Raw genomic sequence first — 21328 nt, forward strand, 5'->3', positions numbered from 1 at the left:
CACAGAAAAGCCCTTTTTAACAGAAAATTGACATTATTATGTCAAGCTGCTACATTATCCTTGAAATAGAAGTTTTAAGCCATGCTGAACTGAAATGTAAGTTTAGAACACACATCTAAGTACATACCACTAATGCAAATCTTTGCCTATACAATTGTGCATCCTATACAATTGTGCTAGGGCTGTTCCAGTGCGTTATTGCTAATGCCTTCTGCAACTGAGATGACTTATGACTCAGTCTTGTTATTCAATAATCTGTATGTATACAAAGAAAGATACAGGCTATGATCAAGCTAAAAATTTGGGGGTGAGTTCGGAAATTGTAACTATGCTCTGGAGTTTTTTTCAGATGATTTGTTCTAAATACTGCAATAGGAAACTGATGTTCACATCCACTCTGAGATCCTACATGGCAATGCTTTTCTCATCTTGACCATCAAAGGCCATGGCTAGGTCATTTCTTGAGTCATTTGTACAGCAATATTAGTCTCCCATAGGGAATCTTCTACAGATCACTTAACTACCATTTCCTTTTTAATATAGTTAATGGTTTCCTAGACCCATTAAGATTCTGACTGATCTGTCAAGAGAAACCTTGTACCTGAAACAAAGAACAAAATGCCTCTATAATTGATTAACAAAGATAACCTGATTTGTGTTTTATCCATTGTCCTATATGTTTATCGACGTTGATAACAAGTATTGGAATGCTGCAATTCATAGAAATGAGTGGCCTAATCAAACATTTAGAATCAGTATTGACACAAGCCCTGATTTAGTCAGAACATGAGAATTCAAATGGCATTTTCTCTTTACTTGTATCTATTAACTCAGGGCACAGGAAGGATACAGGTGGCTATAGAAGAGGGCATGACCAGAAAGTCTAATACAGACAGTGGTACAAGTTTAATAAGGAAAGTGGTTAGTTCTATTCCTACAGCAGACTTCATTACATGCCTTTCTGCCTTCTCAATGAGCCAGCAACTTCCTTGCATCAGTGGAAATAGTGGTGGTAAGCAAACACATTTTTTCTTTTCCTTTCCTTTTGCTACATAGCTTTTGATTCTAGTTAATATGCCCACCAACACCATCTCCATTGCAGCAAGAGAGTTGCTGCCTCCATAGATGTAATACGAAGGAGGGTGGTTATGCCAACAGTTTATGGGAAAAATACCACTGAACAGTCATAGTAACTAAATCAACTTTAGGTTTCTTTTGCTTAGTTTGGAGATCCTTAATCTACTTCTACAGATTTCCCCCCTCTGTATTATAGTAACCCCTGAGGAAGCTAGAAAATGGAAACATAAAACTGCTATTATTAGGGTTGAAAAGATGAAAAAAAACCTTTCAACTATGGCATTTAGGTCAAATTAAGACTATAGAAAAAGGGGGTCATATTGATGATGAACACTTTATATGTATGTGTACATATGCAAATTAATAGTAAACATAATGCATATTTGTAAGCAAGATTCTTCTCCTCCACTCTCCTCCAAATATATGCTTAGAAGAAAGTTGGAATTTTTTGTTTCTACATTAACTTAAATAATAAATAATAGCTCATATTAATTATAATATGTTGAATAATGCCAACAGTATATCACAAAGCAGTCAGACTTTCTATATTTGTATATCTAAAATTATCAGGAAGCTATCTGAATCAGTGTTTATTAATAACCAACAAATTATTTAGGCAAGGTAACATATGGTTTTGCAACTACCTTCTGTTTTCTTCCAGTAGACTTTCACTTGAAGTTGGTCATCTTGGAAAAAAGGCACTCCAATTTCAAGAAGACGATTAAGTCTACTTCTTTTGAAGAATGAAACATCAGTGGCTTTACCAATGGTAGATGTCCATTCTTCTGTAAAAGAAAATATTTCTGAAAATTTTCCAGTTGCATAGATTGGTGCATAACAAAAGTTATTCAAATCATATTTGAAATGCATCTAATAAGAGATCACTGGATTACAAATAAAAGAATAAAAATGCAATAAAAGGAACAATAATTAATATTTATTTATAAAACAGGAGTAAACATACTTTGCCAATTGTTGGCAGCTAATTCTAAAAGAAAGTGATTGATTCCAGAATATTTAGAAATTTTCAAATTTTCTTGTTTGTTAAAATACAATATGATCAATCCTAGCTGGTAACCTAGCTATTCTATTTTCAAAGATAGTCCCATACATATGGCATTATATTCAGGTAAACAGAAGATTATTACAGTGTAGATAACCTTTATTCTATTAATTAATAATGTAATAGCAAAACAATAATGAATTCCAGTACTCCTGAATTCATCATAGTAACTCAACATTTAACAAAAATGAAAACAAGTTTTAATAGTGTATCTGTTACTGACAATGCACCCAGAGTCAACCAAATCAAGAGAGTGATAAAGTGTTAAGTTTTATCAATAATAGCCACCACAAAAATGCAAATTGACTAATGTGAAGAAGAATACACTAAAAATAAAGTTAAAGTTATATTGCGGTTGTTTTTTTAGAAATGGAAAAGAATATTAGTTCTAAAACAATATTTTTAAACTAGGTTTCGTGATGAAAAAGAATAAACTATTATTAAACAATGAGATAAATTTGCATTGAAATGTTCATGTTATACTATTGAATTAATGCATTAATATTCAAGGAGCCATAACCATTTAGACCTAATTTACCAAACATAGTTCAGATAATGTGTATATCAATTTTTCATAAGCTAATTATTAAAGCAAAACACACAAGAGAAACACTGCTTTAAAACTGTCAAGCATTATCAAATATGTCCTTGAATTGAAATAGCTGTCATACTAGAACCAGGTCAAATATTGGATTTCAGCAAATCATATATAATCATCAATGGTCATATATTTTCTTTTTTATATATAATTTTTTTTTATTACATAGACAACATATGCACACAACAATAAAAAAAACAAAAAGAAAAAAGAAAAAAAACACAAAAAAGAAAAAAAACATCATCACATAGAGCATGTCATTTGGTTACAGGTGTTTTAACATTTATCATTCTTATACATTTATTATTTCATTTAATAGGTTATAATTTAGTATCATTTCTTATTCTCTTACCTGTGCTAATCTATCCTAACTATATTTCTCCCCACACACAGACTTTGTATCTCTCTGTTATATATATATTTAATACACACAACAATAATAATAAAAAAACACCCAAAAAGAGGGGGGGGGACAAAAAGAAAAAAAAAACATCATCACATACAGCATGTCGTTTGGTTACAGGTATTTTAACATCCATATTCTCAAATAATATTTACCATCTTAGACTTTTCATCTAGTATGGTCATACATTTTCTGATGCTGCTTTTACTCAGCTGTAAAATTAAAATATGAAAATCCACTAACAGGAAGGAAAAAAGATGACAATTCAACAGTTCACAAAAATATAAACTCTTATGGGGAAAAAATGAAGAATAATAAAGTAGTGAAAATAATTCTGCATTTTCCAAAGCATATTAAAGAATGAATCAAAGATTAATTGTGAAATAAGAAAGAAAGGGTGCCCTCCAACTGAATGTAATTTGATGAAACTATCATACATGTGGAAATCAGGGTAAGTGGACCTTGATTAACAAAGGTTTTATCTGCAATGTAAATTGAATACGATCTGCAGCAGGGGACAGAAACTGGTATCTATAAAAAGGAATTTGTTTCAGTAACTCTGGTGTAATATGGATTCAGAGATTGGATGAGAAGTTTTAAAGCAAACACTAAAGGGAACTAAAGGGAACAAAATATGGTGTATCTTTAAATCTGTTTTGTAATCCTTGGAAATAAAATATTTAACATTAACGAGCACTAATCCTAACATTCTACAGTAGAATATTCCTAGTGTACTTAAATAGTGAAGAGACATATGCAGAAGACATGCATTAATTTGCTTAATGTCACAAAAGCCAAAACATCTAGCACTTCTTAATATTTCCAAAATATATGTCAGACTCATGCTTTCCCTATTGTATGCTGTATGTATTTCTTAAGGATTAGGTTTATATTCTACTTTTTACTCATGACCCAAAGATGCAGTTTATATAGTGCTCCAACCTCCAACGCCCCCACAAACAGTCTGTGGGATAGTTTGGAGTATGATTGGCTAAAAGTCATTCAATGAGCTTTTATGATTGTAGATAAATAAAACTTTAGGTCTTTCCATTCATTGTCCTTAACTACTAAATCATGTTGTGATAATTATGATTTATTTTTATATTTGGAGAAGCTGCAAATATGTATATATTGTAAGAACTGAACATAGTATTGATTTTCTATATGTGCCCAGACAAAAGATTATTAAATTCACAGTATCCACATCTAAGAAGTATTTCTAACCAAACTGGAATATTCTGGACCAAAGAGAACATACCCAGTAGACTACTTAGGAACGGAATAAAGACATAGAGTTAGAGAGATAGAGAGAGAAAGAGAGACTTAGAGACAAAAACTTTACTATTGTTTTATAGAAACACCACTTACTGTTGCTGACAGTTGTCTGAGTAGAACTAAAGTAGAGAGACACTTTTGCACTTTTCAGACGTATTTGACCCCAGTATGTAACTGCCTCAAGTTCCACCATGTAATTACTATTGGGTTGAAGATGTTCAAGGATCACATAATTTTGAAACTATAATGGAACAAAGTTAAGTTGCATAAATCAATTATGGTTTTGCTAACTCTTTATTCATGTCAGATGCAAATAATAAACAGATAACATTCAACAGTGAGAAAATAAAATAGGTCATAAAATTATAACATGTTTTAAAAATATGTAAAATAAATAGGATTAAAACTAAATGACATTTGCCCAGTATTTGCCCATTTTCTCTCACCAACATGAAGTCTTTCTCCATACACGTTGAAGGACATTGTATGCATATATGAGATGGATTGTTGTTTTCCACATTAACACAGATGTAATGCTAACATTGAAACAATTTAGCTGTTACATATTCTATCAAATGAATAGGCTACTGTTGATCTCTCCTATACCAATTACTGAGGTTCAAGAAAAACAGTCATTTTATTGACTATAATTATTATTTTTATTAATAGTATTTTCATTAATATTCTGAATTTTACCAGACTCCACATAATGAAAACATATAAGCATTATGTACAATAGGGTATAAAGCCTAGTACCCTAAACAAAGAGTAAAATAATCCTTCTCAAAATATAAAAACAGTAAGAAAAATCAGCAGCAGTCCATTAAACTTTGAATGCCTGCCTGGATAAAACCGCTTTAGCAATTTAGCAAGGAAGTAATTTAAATAATGTAATGTAATTCATTTAATATTTGTCCTTCTGCCATGAACTTCTAAAATATTTTAAGTGCCCATTTCCTCCGTCCTCTTTTACAAAGTGTTCTTCAAGATGCTGTTTGGAGACTGGAAGGCTTCTAGTATAAAGAAAATTGAACACACTAGGCAGAAGCAATTGAAACATTTATTTTTAGAATTTCATTCTATTTCCTTTTTTTTTTACTTACTCCATCTGTAGTCTTCCTTCTCTTCTTTTTTGTTGGGACAACAGCCTTGCTGCTGACAGTCCAGCTCCAAAAGATTTTGTAATGATGGACTGGAATATCTGGCTCTTCTGGGACATCCCAAATAATCCTTATATTTATACTTCCATCATTGTTTACTGTAGAGTTGGCAATCCTGAGATTAGTTGGAGCAGGTGGAGCTGATGGATCTGATGGGGGAAAAGAGCTTTGTAGGAATTAATAATTTCTTTATAATCAATATCAACATGTTCCAAAGGTTTTGGACAGGAACTCTTTTGCCCTTTTTGACAAATGTTTCAAATAAATGCTTGTTTAATGGTTTAGTGCAAGCATCGTCCTTTTCCAATCCTCTCAAATCAAAACTTCTAGGATGTGATTTGCAAAATTAAAATTGAACTATCAGTGCCTATGCCGAAATGAGCTTTCCCATAAGCTAAAGCAAATAAATTAAGAAGTGGGATAGTACACAATTGTTGTGGATTATGTATCATACAGAAAAAACTTGTTTAATGCAGATCAAAATTTCTATTGTTATGTTCAGGACGCAATTTTAAAGATGGGTGGTTTGAGTCCTAGTACCTACTCCAATAAGCCTAATTTGAGGCAAATATTATTTCTTTCAGCACATTTGGCCAATCCAAAACACATTAACATAAAGTTGTCCTTTGAGCCACTGATTCAGCTGATTAAGATTTATGCACAGCATGAGTGAATATAGGAAATGCAACAATAACTCAACCACAGATTCTTTTTGTTCCATTTTGGTGCTAAAATATTGGACACATTAAATAACAAGTGGCAGATATATAGAAGCTTCCTTAGTTGAACTTGAACCTAAACACAGGGGATAGGGAAGAAGTCAAGGAGGATTGTGTAAATACAGCAGAACTCTTCACAGTTAACCCAGTTATAAGGATCTTTACATGAATCAACTGTGGAGAAGCAGGACTGATGGAAAGCAGAGGTGTTCGTCCATCCTATTGGCTCAGAGGACCTTGATCTGTCTGAGCACTATCATCATCGCAACCCTTAAAAAGTAAAATATATCACATGTGGGGGGAATGTTAATGGTCTGTACTAAAGTAGTGAAAGGGAACAAAAGAATAAATAAATTCACTCGGCAATCTAGGTGATTCAGGGGGAAATGGAAAAGTCATTTACAATTATATATGTAACATCTGTTTAGCTATAAGTGAAATATTTTTAACACTTTAAATTAAAATGTTTCTCTTCAAATTACAGTGAGATCACTAATTGTACTTTTTAAAAAGCTGCAAATCTAAACTACAGAATTTATACCATAGATAAAGGTTCTAAGATATTATAGCATAAGCAAAGTGATAGTGGTTGTCTGTCAGAATTGGTATCCCCAAAAAAGTACAATATAAAAATAACTTACAGGGAAAAAGATGTGAGTGTTAGAAATGGGTATCTGTTCATTCTATTTATGCATAAGCATGAAAATACATTTAGCATTGGCATTTATATAGTATGAAATCATTGCTGTTAGCTACATCTACTATGTTTTTATGAAAGGTTTTTTTTTTAAAAAAAAATGAATAGTACAAACCAGCATTTAAAAAATTCAGGAAGCATAGCTCCAAAATGTATGCAGCAATTGTCATGTGTATTGTCATACATCTTGCAAATATAATCCAATTTTGTTGTAAACAATAATTATTACAGAAATGTTTGCATTGTCACATGATGCTATACTATTAAATAATTCATTCATATTCAGTCTGCATATGAATAGAGAACTGAGTTCCCTTTTATCAATATTCACTGATTCATATCAGGTTATCTAGTGAAATAAAATTTGCCATACAGTACTGTACATTAGTCAACTATAGCACATCTCTAAGATTAAACTAAATTTAATCTTCCATTCTCATGGAACTGGAACTGTAAAACTTACTACCCACAGACAAGGAAAAAACATCAGCAGAGTTAAAGGTAATTCTAAATATGACAGTAATACAACCAACCCATACAGGCAGAACCCATTCTTAAGGTGACAGCAACAAATGAGTTCAATAGCATGCACTGTTAGGAAATTGGGAAAGATGGAATTAGCAATGGAATGGGAGGGGGGACTTAGACAAAAAGAAAAAGAAAAGAGCGAATAAGCCTTTTTAGGATTCAAATTGAGACTTTAAAATGCCATAGATACTGAAGCGAGAGTTGGCCACAAAAATTGATTAAGAAATCCAAAGTGTAATGAGCATTGAACATCACTTGTGCCCTTCCAAAAAAGAACAAGGGGAAGAAAGAGCTCACTATTTGGATTTGGATTTAACTTTATTTGTATGCCGCCCTTTTCCCTGAGGGGACTCAGGGCGGCTCACAATTCAGGGGGAGGGAAGGACAAAACAAGTTATACACATGAAGACAATACATCGTTAAAAAGCACAACAGTCATACTATTCGGGTGGGGTTGAAGTCTTTAGCCCCAGGCCTGTTGGGACAGACAGGTTTTAAGGGCTACGTGGAAGGTCTGAAGGGTGGTGAGGGTACGAATCTCCACGGGGAGTTCGTTCCATAGGGTCGGAGCAGCCACCGAGAAGGCTCTCCTCTGGGTAGTTGCCAGTTGACATTGACCGGCTGATGGAATTCGGAGGAGGCCTAATCTATGGGATCTTATTGGCCTAGTGGAGGTAATTGGCAGTAGGCGGTCTCTCAAGTACCCAGATCCAATACCATGAAGGGCTTTGTAGGTGACAACTAGCACCTTGAAGCGCACCCGGAGATCAACAGGCAGCCAGTGCAGCTTGCGGAGGGTAGGTGTTACGTGGGTGAAACGAAGTGCACCCACGATCGCTCGTGAGGCTGCATTCTGGACCAGCTGAAGTCGCCGAATACTCTTCAAGGGCAGCCCCATGTAGAGCACATTGCAGTACTCCAGCCTAGAGGTCACAAGGGCACGAGTGACTGTTGTGAGAGCCTCCCGGTTCAGGTAGGGACGCAACTGGTGCACCAGGCGAACCTGGGCAAATGCCCCCCTGGTCACAGCTGACAAATGGTGTTCAAAAGTCAGCTGTGAGTCCAGGAGGACTCCCAAGTTGCGGACCCTATCTGAGGGGCGTAGTATTTGACCCCCCAGCCTGAGAGATGGAACACTTGGCCAATTAGTGGGAGGGAAGCACAGCAGCCACTCGGTCTTATCTGGATTGAGAACAAGCTTGTTAACCCCCATCCAGTCCTTAACAGCCTCCAGGCCCTGGCTCATCACGTCCATCGCTTCATTGAGTTGGCACGGGGCGGACAGATACAACTGTGTATCGTCCGCATACTGGTGGTATTTTATCCCGTGCCGTCGAATGATCTCGCCCAGTGGTTTCATGTAGATATTAAAAAGTAGGGGGGACAGGACCAAACCCTGTGGCACCCCATATGTTAGGGGCCTAGGGGTCGATCTCTGCCCTCCGACTAACACCGACTGCGACCTGTCCAAGAGGTAAGAGGAGAACCACCGTAAAACAGTGCCTCCCACCCCCACCTCCCGCAGTCGTCGCAGAAGGATACCATGGTCGATGGTATCGAAAGCCGCAGAGAGGTCAAGGAGTACCAGGATGGAGGCGTGGCCTCCATCCCTGGCTCTCCAGAGATCATCGGTCAATGCGACCAAAGCGGTTTCTGTGCTGTAGCCAGGCCTGAAGCCAGACTGGAATGGATCAAGATAACTGGCTTCCTCCAAGGACCGCTGGAGCTGAAAGGCCACCACCTTCTCAACTACCTTCCCCACAAAGGGGAGGTTGGAGACTGGATGATAGTTGTTTAGAACGGCTGGATCCAGAATATTCACAGAATATTATTAATGAACAAAATGGATAAAACCAGACAAAGGGAAAAAATAAATTTTGCATCAGAAATTGTTCAACTGCTGTAATTACAATTAATCTACAAGAAAATAACTTGTTACAAAATATGTCTCATTTCTGTAAAGAAAATTCTTTTCAAATATCTCCACTTTTTAAAATATGAAACTTATGTAGAGAAATTAGCATGTCACAGAGTTTTTCTTTTGATTGCTCATAACCCTTACTCAAAATTATTTAGAAAATGCTCTCTCATTTTCTCTCTCTCGCTTTCCAATTTATCTCATATGCTGCTCTGATGTGGCAAAAATTGGGATAAAGATTTAAAAAATATTTAAAGATCTACTACTATTATACCGTCTTATTTCATCCTTTACTTTAAGTGAGACAAATACCTACTACTGCAGTGGTGGGTTCCGACAGACTATTGCTCATTTGTCAATGGCACGCTGCGTACGCACACTTGATGCGCACTATGCACGCATGCACAGTACAACTAAAATGGCTCAAGATGGCAGCGCCTATGGTGCTGACGGGAGAACTAGTTCAGGAGCGTGGCAGGCCTGGGTTGCTGCCGGTTCCAGTGACCCAGGCCACCAAGTTACTACCGGTTTGGTCGAACCGGTTCGAACCGGTAGGAGCCCACCACTGTACTACTGTCTTAATCTAATGAAAGGAATTCATGAACAGAATCACAAATAGCCCCAAACATTCTGTGTAACACAAATGTTATATCCCTAAATGTGCTCAAAACTCTCACAGGACACAGTATAAATAGAATGAATTCTACCTTCAAATACTTCAAATAACCTATGTATTCCAAATACACAGTATTATCTTTGAGCACAGCGAAGTTCTCCCTGCTTTCTAAGATTCTCCAAATAATGAACTGAATATTATCTAGGGACTGAAAAGATACTTGAATCCCATTAAACTTTAGTCAATTGGACTTAAATATACAGATATGAGTTTAAGCAACTATAAGTATAATGGTTTAAAGCATACTTAATTCACTGGATTTCAATGCAAACTTTACATATACTGTTCCAGTAATATCTTCAACTGTACAACTCAGGTCATGAGGACTAACCACTAATCCCTTCTCTAAATTATATTGCTGAAATCACTGCAAACCTTTCCCTCCCTGGGCATAATTGTCAGTATACAGGAATCCTTCACATACAAAAACTTCTACATGACATGGGACTCTAATATTGCATGTACAAGCATTTTAATATACTGTATGTGTAGGCTTAGAAAATAGAGGGGCTTAAAGAAATAACTTAGAGGAAGGACTTTTTTCATCATGAATTCGGCATAGGGTTGGTTGCTTGTATATGTATAGTTCTCTTAAGTTGCATCAGTGGTGGGTTGCAGACAGTATGCCCCGGTACGGGCATACCGGAGCCTGCCTGGAGCATCAGATACCATTCCAATACGGTGCTCCAGAGGGCCCACCTGCCCGCCTGAGCTCCTTACCTGTCTTTGAAGGCTTCCGCGCTTCTGTGCACATGCATAGCGCATACAGCGCCTGCGCAATGCTCTGCTGAGCAGCTGGAACATCGCGGAGGCTCATGGAGGCGGTAAGATGCATGCACACACTACGCACGTCCATGTGGATGTCCCCAGGCCCGTTCCAACTGGTACAGTTGGAACGGGATCTGGAACCCACCACTGAGTTGCATAGAAAACATATTGCACACTAATATATCACAAAGATCTTCATCTGGGCTTTAAAAATCTTCTCATCATAGTGGTAGAAGTGTTTCCAGAGTACAATTCTTCTAGTAGATGATCTCACCAGCAAAGGTGGAGAATGCTCCCACTAAGCATAAATACATGCTGGTTTTCATCTATGTTGGCAAAATGCTCATATTTATCTCCTGCTATACTATTATGGCTGCCTATTATATACTATATTATATAATATACGATATTATATAATCACTTGGATTGTAAAAATATTCTATGTTCAGATTGATGTCACCAGCAATCATACATTTCAGCCATACAAATTTTAAGTGAATCATCTGGAATCTAAATCTTGCTCCCTTTCGAAAACATAGTCATGACTGTAATTCACTTAATTCTCCAAAATTTATCTGAAGGAACTATTTTTAACTCTCAAGAGAAGTTTCCAAGCTGTTTGAATCAGAAAGAAAAAGAAATCTTAGCCTCTGTAATAATTACCAATTATATCTGGCAGGAGTCATTGTAACATTTCATACAGTGTTCAGCATGTAGCTGTGCCTGCCAAACTTCACAGGACTCAGATTCTATATATTTATTTAAATAAGTAAACAAAAAGCAATTAATACCAACTTTTTTCATATGTTTATTTTTGTTGAGATTCAGTATGATTAAGTCCAGCTCTCAAGTTGTATGTAGGCCTATGTATGCAATTTTATCTTTAACATTCTTTTCATCTTATAAAAATAAAGCTCCTAAAGTTTTTTGTTATTATAATATTTGTAATTTTGCTAAGCAACATCAACATTTCAACAAGCACCTGCAATATATATTAAATTCCTATAAATATATTTATTTAGGAAACAATCTGAGTGTCATATTGAGTGCATTAATTTGCAATTCCTTAAAGGTGGTGATACAAGCTGATATTGTACACAGGTTCCTAACAGTACGTCCCATTCAATGGACTGAAATGTACTTACAAATAAAAAATATATAGGATTAAATAATATAATACTTAATTGCAGTCAGATAATACATCTTCTCTGAATTAAGTGGGTAATTTTATACAGGAGAGAAATACATGTATGTTTTATTAACCTGGAAGGAAGGAATGGAGCATAATATACCACACTGGTCCAATGTGGTTGGCAGATGTTATCAGTGCTAGTCTGGGGTATTTATCATGGCCTGTTCACCTTGGGAGACTGTTCTGGACATATACATGTCCAACAACATAGCCTACGATTTTATTTACCCACACAAGCCCCTTGGCCTGAATGGTTTTTTATGGTTTCCAAATTCAATGTGACTCTGGCAAGTATACAACAACAAATGAACAGAAAAAAATAATAACACTGCATTAAAAAACAACACAATATCTAAAACATAAAATGATAATTGAAAATTATCATTGAAAATTAAACAACTGAAAGGAGACTCCATTCAACTGAACCCCGATGCCTGGGGAAAAAGTCAGGTCGTGTTGACTTTTCTAAAGGCAAACAGAGTTGGGTCCTGTAATGTATAGGGAGATAATTTCATAACAAAAAGGCACACCGTCTAAATCCCTTGAGATGACAAAAGTTAATAGGAGTGTTGTGAGGAAAATGCTCACTAAAAGCAAAATCAGAGCATTTGGAGATGGAAACAATAAAGTGTACTTCACTGGAAATACTTCCATTGAGTTCCCTGTCAGCAGACTGCAGGAGAGAGACAAAAGCAAGCTTCTCACAACATATTGTATGTGTTGGCAAAAAATATTGGAACAAACAGATAAAAGATAAACAGGGTAATGTAATCACCCAATGCCTTCTCCTCTACCTGTGATTAGAGTACTTTTCAGACTTGTGGCATCCTCCCTGATGTTATCAATATGTACCATTAACATTGGTATTTATTTGTACTCTCTATTCACATAAGTGTAAGCATTTGGGTTCTGATAATTGTTTCCACTTTAGGGTTGCAGCACTGGAATTTAGGTTATGTATTTATCTATTGCTACTAAAAGCCATACCACCTGATATATTTATATATGCTGACTATAGATTGGATGCTCTTTGCCACTAGCCTTCATACGGCAACATATGGAACAGAGACATGTTCTTCGGAGAAAGCAATATAAGACTTTAAAGTTGATAACCAGCACCTTGAATCACATCTCAAAGCCTATTGAGAGCTAGTGTACTTTGCAGTGCAACAGTGATATAAAGAGGTAATTCCCTTAATTATCCACACCATTAAATTCTGGACAATTTCAGAATAGTTTCCAAGGCCATTCCCATAAGTGAGAAGGGCGTGAGTGACAAAAAGCAAGGTTTCCAAGTCCTGGAATGGCCACAACTGGTGGACAAGACAAAGAACCTGCCATCATTGCTGCCACCTATTCTTTGAACATGAGCTGAAAGTCCAGGGGCATACCCAGATTCTGTTCCAAATCTGGAGTGGAAATTTGGTATTGCCACTGCTTGTACAATCAAAGATTCAGAGGCCATAGATGATCTTCAGAGACATTGGGCATTGGGATGGAATCTTGATCACGTCAATTAATGGCTGGGGTAGAGGTATACAAATGACACTGACAATGATGGTCCTCTGAACCAGGACAACCATCTTTTCAGCAGGACTGAAAGAGATTTGTTCAGATTCTTCAGAAGGGAAACCTTTCAGAGGCAGCAGAACCATACCATCCCGAGCATTTACTACTCCCTGAATCCAGGTCATATTGAGGTGAACTGAAGAATAATCTTGTGATTGTATCTGGGATGGGTTCAAGCCTGGTAGTCTCAAGAAAGTGAACAAGCTCTTTGGAACTACAAATGTGATTATCCATTTTCTATCTATCCATTTCTTTGGGACTACCTGGCTATCTAGATAAGAGCTCAGGATAACACTCAGGAACTCTACCCTCGGCACATAGGCTGTCTCATGCAGAACAGGTAAAGATGTTCCTAGGCAGCAGGGAGTCTGTTACAAAAGAACTTCCAAATGATCCTTAAAATCCAACTTCACCAGTACAGCCTAACATCTGCCTATCTGTGGAGCAGCATCCTTGACAACATTCAGAGTCTCTCTATGGACAACACACATACCCCATGCACCCATGGGAATTATGACTGACTATTAATTGTTAGTATATTTATTTTATTTTATGAATGAATAAATGTACTGCTATCACACATTTTCAACCAACTTCTAAGAATCCTGAGACTGACCAAATTTAAAGAAAATTAAGTATGGTAATGAAAACTAAGAAACAAGATCTACAAAAGTAAAGCTAAATATATTAACTCCTCCCCTTTCATAAAATTCATTCTGATGGAGATAAAAACAAGAAAAAGGACATCTGACAAACAACAAGGAAGGAAGCTGCTGAAGGCAAGCTAAAATAAGGAAGTGTGGAGTATCTTTAAAAAAATTGATTGAGAAACATAAATGCAGAAAATTGTGGTTCTAGTTTATTATTTTAGTAATTTTTAGCTTGGTCTGCTTTACTGTGGGTGGCTAAAACTTTCTGATTTTTATGAATTGATTGGCCAGCAATTCTTAAGTGACTTACAAAAAAGCTATTCTTTGTCTAGAGAGTGAGTTAAGAAGATTGTTAACAATATTAAGAAAATTATTAGAGATGTATTTGAAAAATATTTAAATAAAATCCATCAGTTCATAGATCAGTTATGATCCAAGGATATTTAAAAAAACTTCTCATACTACTTCAGAGATGCAAATATGTGTAGGACGTTACCAAACCACTGAGGCAATTGAGCTGACAATAAAGATGAGTCAATTGAAATTTTGGAATCTAAACCTGACACCAATCTCCATAAAATCTGTAATTTTAAAAGGATAAGTTTGGGATGTCTTCTTCATGGACATTAACAAGGTTGAGAAATCCTTGATAAAAAGAGAAGCTTATAACTACTTGACAAATATTCTTCTTCTTCCTGTGTCATATCTGTCATCAGACATTGGCAATCATGTCCGCAATCTATTTTTGTCAACAACCACATGAAAAAGTGCTGCCAAGCTTTGTCCAAATTTGTCCCTTAGGTTTTGAAGCCATGATGTTGTTCTTCTGCCTGGACCTTGTTTGCCTTCAATCTTTCCCTGGAGGATTAAATGAAGCATGCCCTATTTTTCTGGGTGTCGCATCACATGTCCAAAATACCCTAACTTTCACTTCTTAATGGCTTTGATGATTTCCCTTGGCTTTCCAGGAGGCTTATCACCTTCTCATTTGTAATTTTGTCAACCCAGTTTATACGTAACATCCATCTGTAAATCCACATTTTAAATCCTTCTAGTCTCTTCAAGTAGCTTTCTGTCAGAGACCATTCACTCCATAGAGCAGGATAGAAAAGATGTAGCATCTGACAAGCCTGATTTTCAGTCTTAGGCTTATGTTGTCACTGCAGAAGACCTTTTCATTTTGAAGAATGTTGTTTGAGCTTTTTTACTTTGGTGGTCATTTTCCAGCTTTCATGTAAATTAGAACCGAGGTATGTGATTCTTCAACCTTTTCTAGTAGTATTCCTTCTGAAGTTATCAGTGGTAAATTTATGGCTTGTTTGCTGATGACCATGATCTTGGTTTTTGAGGTGTTAAGCTTCAAGCCATATTTTTCAGATATTTCTGAGACTCTGCTGATGAGGAACTGAAGGTCTTCCTGCTTACAGGCAAGCAGAACTGTATCATCAGCATATCTTAAATTGTTGATCTGAACACCGTTTACTTTGAAGCCAGCATCGATGTTTTCCAGTGCTTCGTTGAAAATTGACTCAGAGTAGATATTAAATCTACGGAGACAGAATACTGTCTGACCCCTCTTCGTATTTCTGCATCATCTGAGTATTTTTGGCCTAGTCTCACATTTGCTACCCGATGCCAATATAGATTCTTTATTATTTGGATGTCTTTGTCATCTAGTCCAGCTTGTTTCAGGATTTGTAATAGTTTGCTGTGTCTTATTTTATCAAATGCTTTTTCAAAATCAATGAAGCACATGTAAACACTGTGATTAACATCTCAGTGCTGTACAAGAACTTGAATGCTGAATAGGGCATCTTATGTACCAAGATGGTTTCTGAAACCAAATTGTGTGTTATTTAAGTGCTCCTCAATTTTGTTGTATATTCTTGTGTGAATTATTCTCAGGAATATTTTCGGGTCATGACTCATTAAGCTAACATTCAAACATTCTAGACAAACATTTTAGAGAAGAAAAATATTTTATATCATGATTGAGTGAGTTAAAATTAATGAGTCAATTGTAATTCGGATGGATTTCTATCAGTCTGATATTTGTAATTGAAAGAAAGTTTTAATCTAAGGTTTGAAAATATATTTTTCCTTTATATATAATGCTTACATAATTCTGAAAGTTTGTAAAATATTATTGAAAGTGTATTTGAAAGTATCTATGTTAAGAGAAAGTTAAAGAAATAGATGTATTAGCTTAAAGAAAAGTTCAGAATTTTTAAAAGGATGTATAGAAGAAGAAGAAATTATTCTGTGAGGGTAACTTGGAGCAAGTGATCTAAATTTAATGAGTTAATTGGAATTTTATCGATCTGAAAGTAAACTATGTATGTTAAGAGAAAGTTTTAAAAGATTATTAGAAAGTTTTGATTTTAGAAAGGTTTTTAAAGAAAAGATCAGTGTTTTAAAAGGGGGGAGTATTTTTCCCTTTAAGGTTAAAGAATCTGAAAGTACACAGTGAAATTTATTTATAATAAATAAATAATTTATAAATGATAATAATTTATAAAGATTATTATATGCAAATAGAAATACATATTATTTCTACAGCAGTGAACATTTTATTTTCATGTTTTATTGTGTCACATTGAAGTAAATAGCCTTAATTATTACTGCTAATGTGTTTTGTATTGTAAAAGGGAAGCAACTTCATTCAGAGAACTTGCAGCATGAAGCATTAATTGAACCTTAAATTCTTGACGAGCCAAGGTGGCGCAGTGGTTAAATGCAGCACTGCAGGCTACTGCTAGATCAGCAGTTCAGCGGTTCAAATCTCACCGGCTCAGGGTTGACTCAGCCTTCCATCCTTCCGAGGTGGGTAAAATGAGGACCCAGATTGTTGGGGGCAATATGCTGACTCTCTGTAAACCGCTTAGAGAGGGCTGAAAGCCCTATGAAGCGGTATATAAGTCTACTGCTATTGCTATTGCTATTGCTATGTGGTTACTTCAAAAAACAAAATTATTTATCTTTAGAGTTATTTGTTTAAACCTTCTGCTGATCACATATAATGATTCATCCAAAGATGACTATGCATTGAAGAACATTAACAGAAACCTTTTGAGGAGCGAAAATGTTTGCTGGGAGCTGTAAAACCTCTTGTTCCATGCACATTTACGGCTGCCACCCGAAACTGGTACCACCTACTAGGTCTGATGTCAGTCAGTTGCAATCTCTCATCTGTGATCTGCAAAATAAAATCCAGTTAAGATACACATTTACTATTTTTATGACTTCCATCATTGGACCTTTCATGCTTTGCTTATTGAAAGGGGAATCCCTTTTCCTATTTTTCATGAAATAAAAATTGGACTAGGTAAGATTTTTCAAACCATCTACTTCAGGATCCATCCCAAAGAATTTTTGTCTCTGGCTGAATTAAAAAAACAAAAAAACTTTGAAGTTACTAGAGGTTGAACCTGGTATCTTTAATAGATGCAATCCGTACTAGATGTATATGCATCATCTTTTACGCATTTTTTCACACCATACCACTTTATACACACATCTTACCAGTTCATTTTATTTCTTTGTATAGTGATGAGCAGAGCATCCTCATATGCAAACATCAACATGTATCAACTCTTTCAAAGTTTTTTTTTCTGCTGTAAATGCTGCTGGAATCCATCCCACAGCATTATGTAGAAGCAGACAGTTTGCATATTATACATATATAGTGTGTATGTGTATATGTTTTATATCCTCTTTGTGTATAATATGCATACTGTCTGCTTCTCTCTCTTAGTCTCTCTGTCTCTCTCTCTCACACACACACATACACTAAGAGAGAGAGAGAGATGCATAAATTCTTGCACATCTTACTATTATAGGTCAGCATGCAAATAAGCCATAGTCTTCCCTTTAAGACATTCTCCTAAACTGAAGGCCACAGAAAATGAGATTTGTATTATCTCTTCTTGCTGTAAAAAGTTTATTATTAACCATTATTAAACCCTGTTCCAAATCAGAGTTAAAAATACAGGTGCATGCAGGAAATGCCTCCATTCTGTTCCCAGAATAAAACAGTTACATCTATAACATATTCAACAATGGCCCAAATGGGGAAGACTGGTAGTATCTTTTTCAAGTCCAAAACACAGAATTACCTGATATGTTTCTACCAGAACAAGAGATGGCCCACTTATTTGTGTTGCTCCACATACTTGGCAAGTTGCAGAATGAAAGTTGCAATGACTTATTTTCAAATTAAGCATGATACCAATAGCAATAATACTTAAAATTATAAACTTCCTCATAATGCTTTACAGCACTCTCTAGGTCAGGGGTGTCAAACTGGATTTCTTCAAGGGCTGGATTAGCATTGTAGTTCTCCTCCATGGGCTGGGCATGGTGTGTGTGTGCATGTGGCCCCCCCATGCCCTGTTTTCAGCCTGGATGGCCTCCTGCAGAGTGCTGCAGGAGGCCCAAAATAGGGCGCAAGGGAGGTATGTGCAGCTCTTTGTGACCCCTTTTGGCTGCCAGAGGTACCATAGGCTGGTCCTTTGCCCAGGCTGGCCCTGCAGGGCAGGTTTAAGCACCCCGCAGGCCAGTTTCGACCTGCAGGCATTTGAATTTGACATCCCTGTTCTAGGTTGTTTACAATGTCAGCATTATCTGCATATTGCTCCCAACAATCTGTGTTCTCATTTTACCAACCTCAGAAGGCTGGAAGACTGAGTCATCCTTGAGCCCTGCCAGAATCAAACTCCAGGTTGTAGGCAAAATTAACCTTCAATAGTGCATTCTAATCACTGCACCACCAGGACTCTCATGATCTCCCTTTCTCCTCTACTCCTTCTGAAGCAGATTGTCAAGCATCGGGGAAATCAGAAGATTCAGGCAGTTCAAATGAGTATAAAGATTTATTGCAAGCTTAAGCGCCTACAAGAATCTGAGCAAGGGAAATTAGCGGGAATCAAGAAGGCATTCAAGGTGGGTTGGACTTAGATCTCTTGTGAGTGTGCAGGGATTCATGACTTATGACACATTTGACCCCTTCCTTGGTCTCAGCGTGGTCATCTCCTATACAGACTGGAAGAAAGAAATGAGAACTTTTCTTTGACCTTACACAGTATTTCAGATCTGCAGCACAAACTTCAAAGAGAGAACTCCAGGTCCTGGGTATGTTTAATGTTTGATGGCAATTAATATCAGTCAAAAATGTTTAATCTCTGATTAACAAAAATAATATTAAGGAAAATCTTAAAGGTAACAGAACTCTATTCAAAGTACTGACCTGTGCTATAGTTTGCCAACTTGTTGCATCATCTTCACTGGGGTGAATCCCATAATTCCATCTCCTTTGTATCACATAGAGCACAGGTTCAATGGAGATATTGAATTTTGAAGACCATTTAATTTCCAGCTGTCCAGACTGAAGTTCACTAAATTTTAATTCCTTTCTGGGTTTTAAAGGAACACCTAAAATATGTAATATGCATAAAAAGAAATTGTGTTCACAACTATTTGGAGAAGCAAGTGTATATCATATAAATAGAATACCTACCCTCACTTTTATCCCAATAGCAAATACATTTTTGCCTGTGTTGTTTTAAAATATGTCATGTGCTGCCTTTAATACTGAAAATACTTACCAGCTGTACTGTGAATGTATTATAGAGATAAGCTATCATTTCTATGATTTGGTAGTTGTAATAGACAATGTAATATTTAAGAAGTGGTTCCTATTTTCTGTTTTCAGGTGCTGACACTTTTTTCAACTGATTCAATATCCAGAAGAGTTTACATGGGAAAGCATGGTCAGCTTGAGACTCTAGGGTGAAATTAGAAGATCTGTCATATAAAGAATTAAAAATTATCCTATAATTTTATAAGAAATGTAATATGTGTGATTCTTTCTTATATGTAGAAATTAATTGTTCATATATTGTTAACTGATTCATTACGATAAATATGGGGTCTCAGTGAAAATAGTAAAACTATTTCAAGTTTATTTCTACTGCTTCCACATGTTACTAGATTTTTCAAAAAAACTGGTAAGACTTTAAATGTGGCATATGTGAACATTTAACCAGAAATAATACTTCTTTCTAGGATATGACATTTTCTCTAAACTTAAATCTAAGAAAACTGTTTCTTTAAGAAACTACTGAAGTGCTACAATTGCTAGAGTTATTTTTTGCTTCTGTTTTGAACTTGTTACATCCCCAGAATAAATCAGGTTTATTTTTGCCAGCCTCTACACTTTTCTTGTTAAATCAATTGTGTTTTCTATAAATTTAGGATTTTCTCTAACAAAGAACGTAGAATTCTAAAACTGTCAAGAATAAAAAATATTGTAAGCAAATAAATTTATTTTTATATTAGTCTTCTTAAGAGAAACTATGCAGCTTCTCAATAAAAATATGTTGTTATTATGTGTAATAATCCTATAGCCTCCGTTCTAAGGAACTTCCCATCTGCTTTGCATTATGGTCACTAGGATTCACTTGATTGGAACTAACTCCAACAACACCAACTAACCGCTAATGGCTGTAATTGTGTGCAGATGGGTGTCATGCAGTAGAGCAGGGTTTCTCAACTTTGCTAACTTTAGGAGGGTGGACTTCAACTCCCAGAATTTCCCAGAAGAATTTGATTTTTGATGATGACAAATGTATATTTTTTCATCATATTCTGGAGAAGTATCTGAAAAAATTCTTGGCATGCCAAGTTTAGATTTAACCCCTCAGAAATACGGGTATAAATTCATTAGTTTCAAGACATAATAAATAGTGCTCACGATAATTTTTAAAAATCCTATTTCATGGTCTAAGACACAAACTGTCTCCAAAGAAGCTGCTGCAGATGAACGAATAGAATGTCAGCATGGAGAGATACCAAGCCAGGAATCATTATGGTTTCATTTGATGTCACACCACTCTTTATACCCATAGAACCAGAAATAGCAAAAGAATCCACAGCAGCAGTATTCTATGATACACTTGAGATAGGCAAATACACTAAGATCAAAATATCCAGAATCATAGACTTCATCAACCTCTGCCATTAACTACTTTCAGTTTA

At 35.9% G+C, this 21328-nt stretch overlaps 2 protein-coding genes across 3 annotated transcripts in view; one reads left to right on the forward strand and one right to left on the reverse strand.

Annotated features, from left to right (window-relative positions):
* The window catches only part of WWC3 (WWC family member 3), a 1020491-nt gene that overhangs the window by 125808 nt on the left and 873355 nt on the right, over positions 1-21328 (forward strand). The gene's annotated exons all lie outside the window — the stretch shown is intronic.
* Positions 1-21328, reverse strand: part of ANOS1 (anosmin 1) — a 132503-nt gene that overhangs the window by 11943 nt on the left and 99232 nt on the right. Inside the window, exons 5-9 of one of the 2 annotated variants that reach the window (XM_014065715.2) lie at positions 19539-19723; positions 17360-17489; positions 5520-5725; positions 4510-4657; positions 1722-1859 (exon numbers count right to left, since the gene is read on the reverse strand). In XM_014065715.2, coding sequence (XP_013921190.1) covers positions 1722-1859; positions 4510-4657; positions 5520-5725; positions 17360-17489; positions 19539-19723 — 807 coding nt within the window. Of the gene's footprint in view, positions 1-1721; positions 1863-4509; positions 4658-5519; positions 5726-17359; positions 17490-19538; positions 19724-21328 lie in introns of both variants that reach the window. The other variant, XM_014065714.2, reaches the window with a different exon arrangement.

The sequence above is a fragment of the Thamnophis sirtalis genome, unplaced genomic scaffold, assembly GCF_051295495.1.
Source record: "Thamnophis sirtalis isolate CommonGarterSnake01/CBP01778 unplaced genomic scaffold, rThaSir2_p1.2 scaffold_12, whole genome shotgun sequence".
Classification (NCBI taxonomy): Eukaryota; Metazoa; Chordata; class Lepidosauria; order Squamata; family Natricidae; genus Thamnophis; species Thamnophis sirtalis.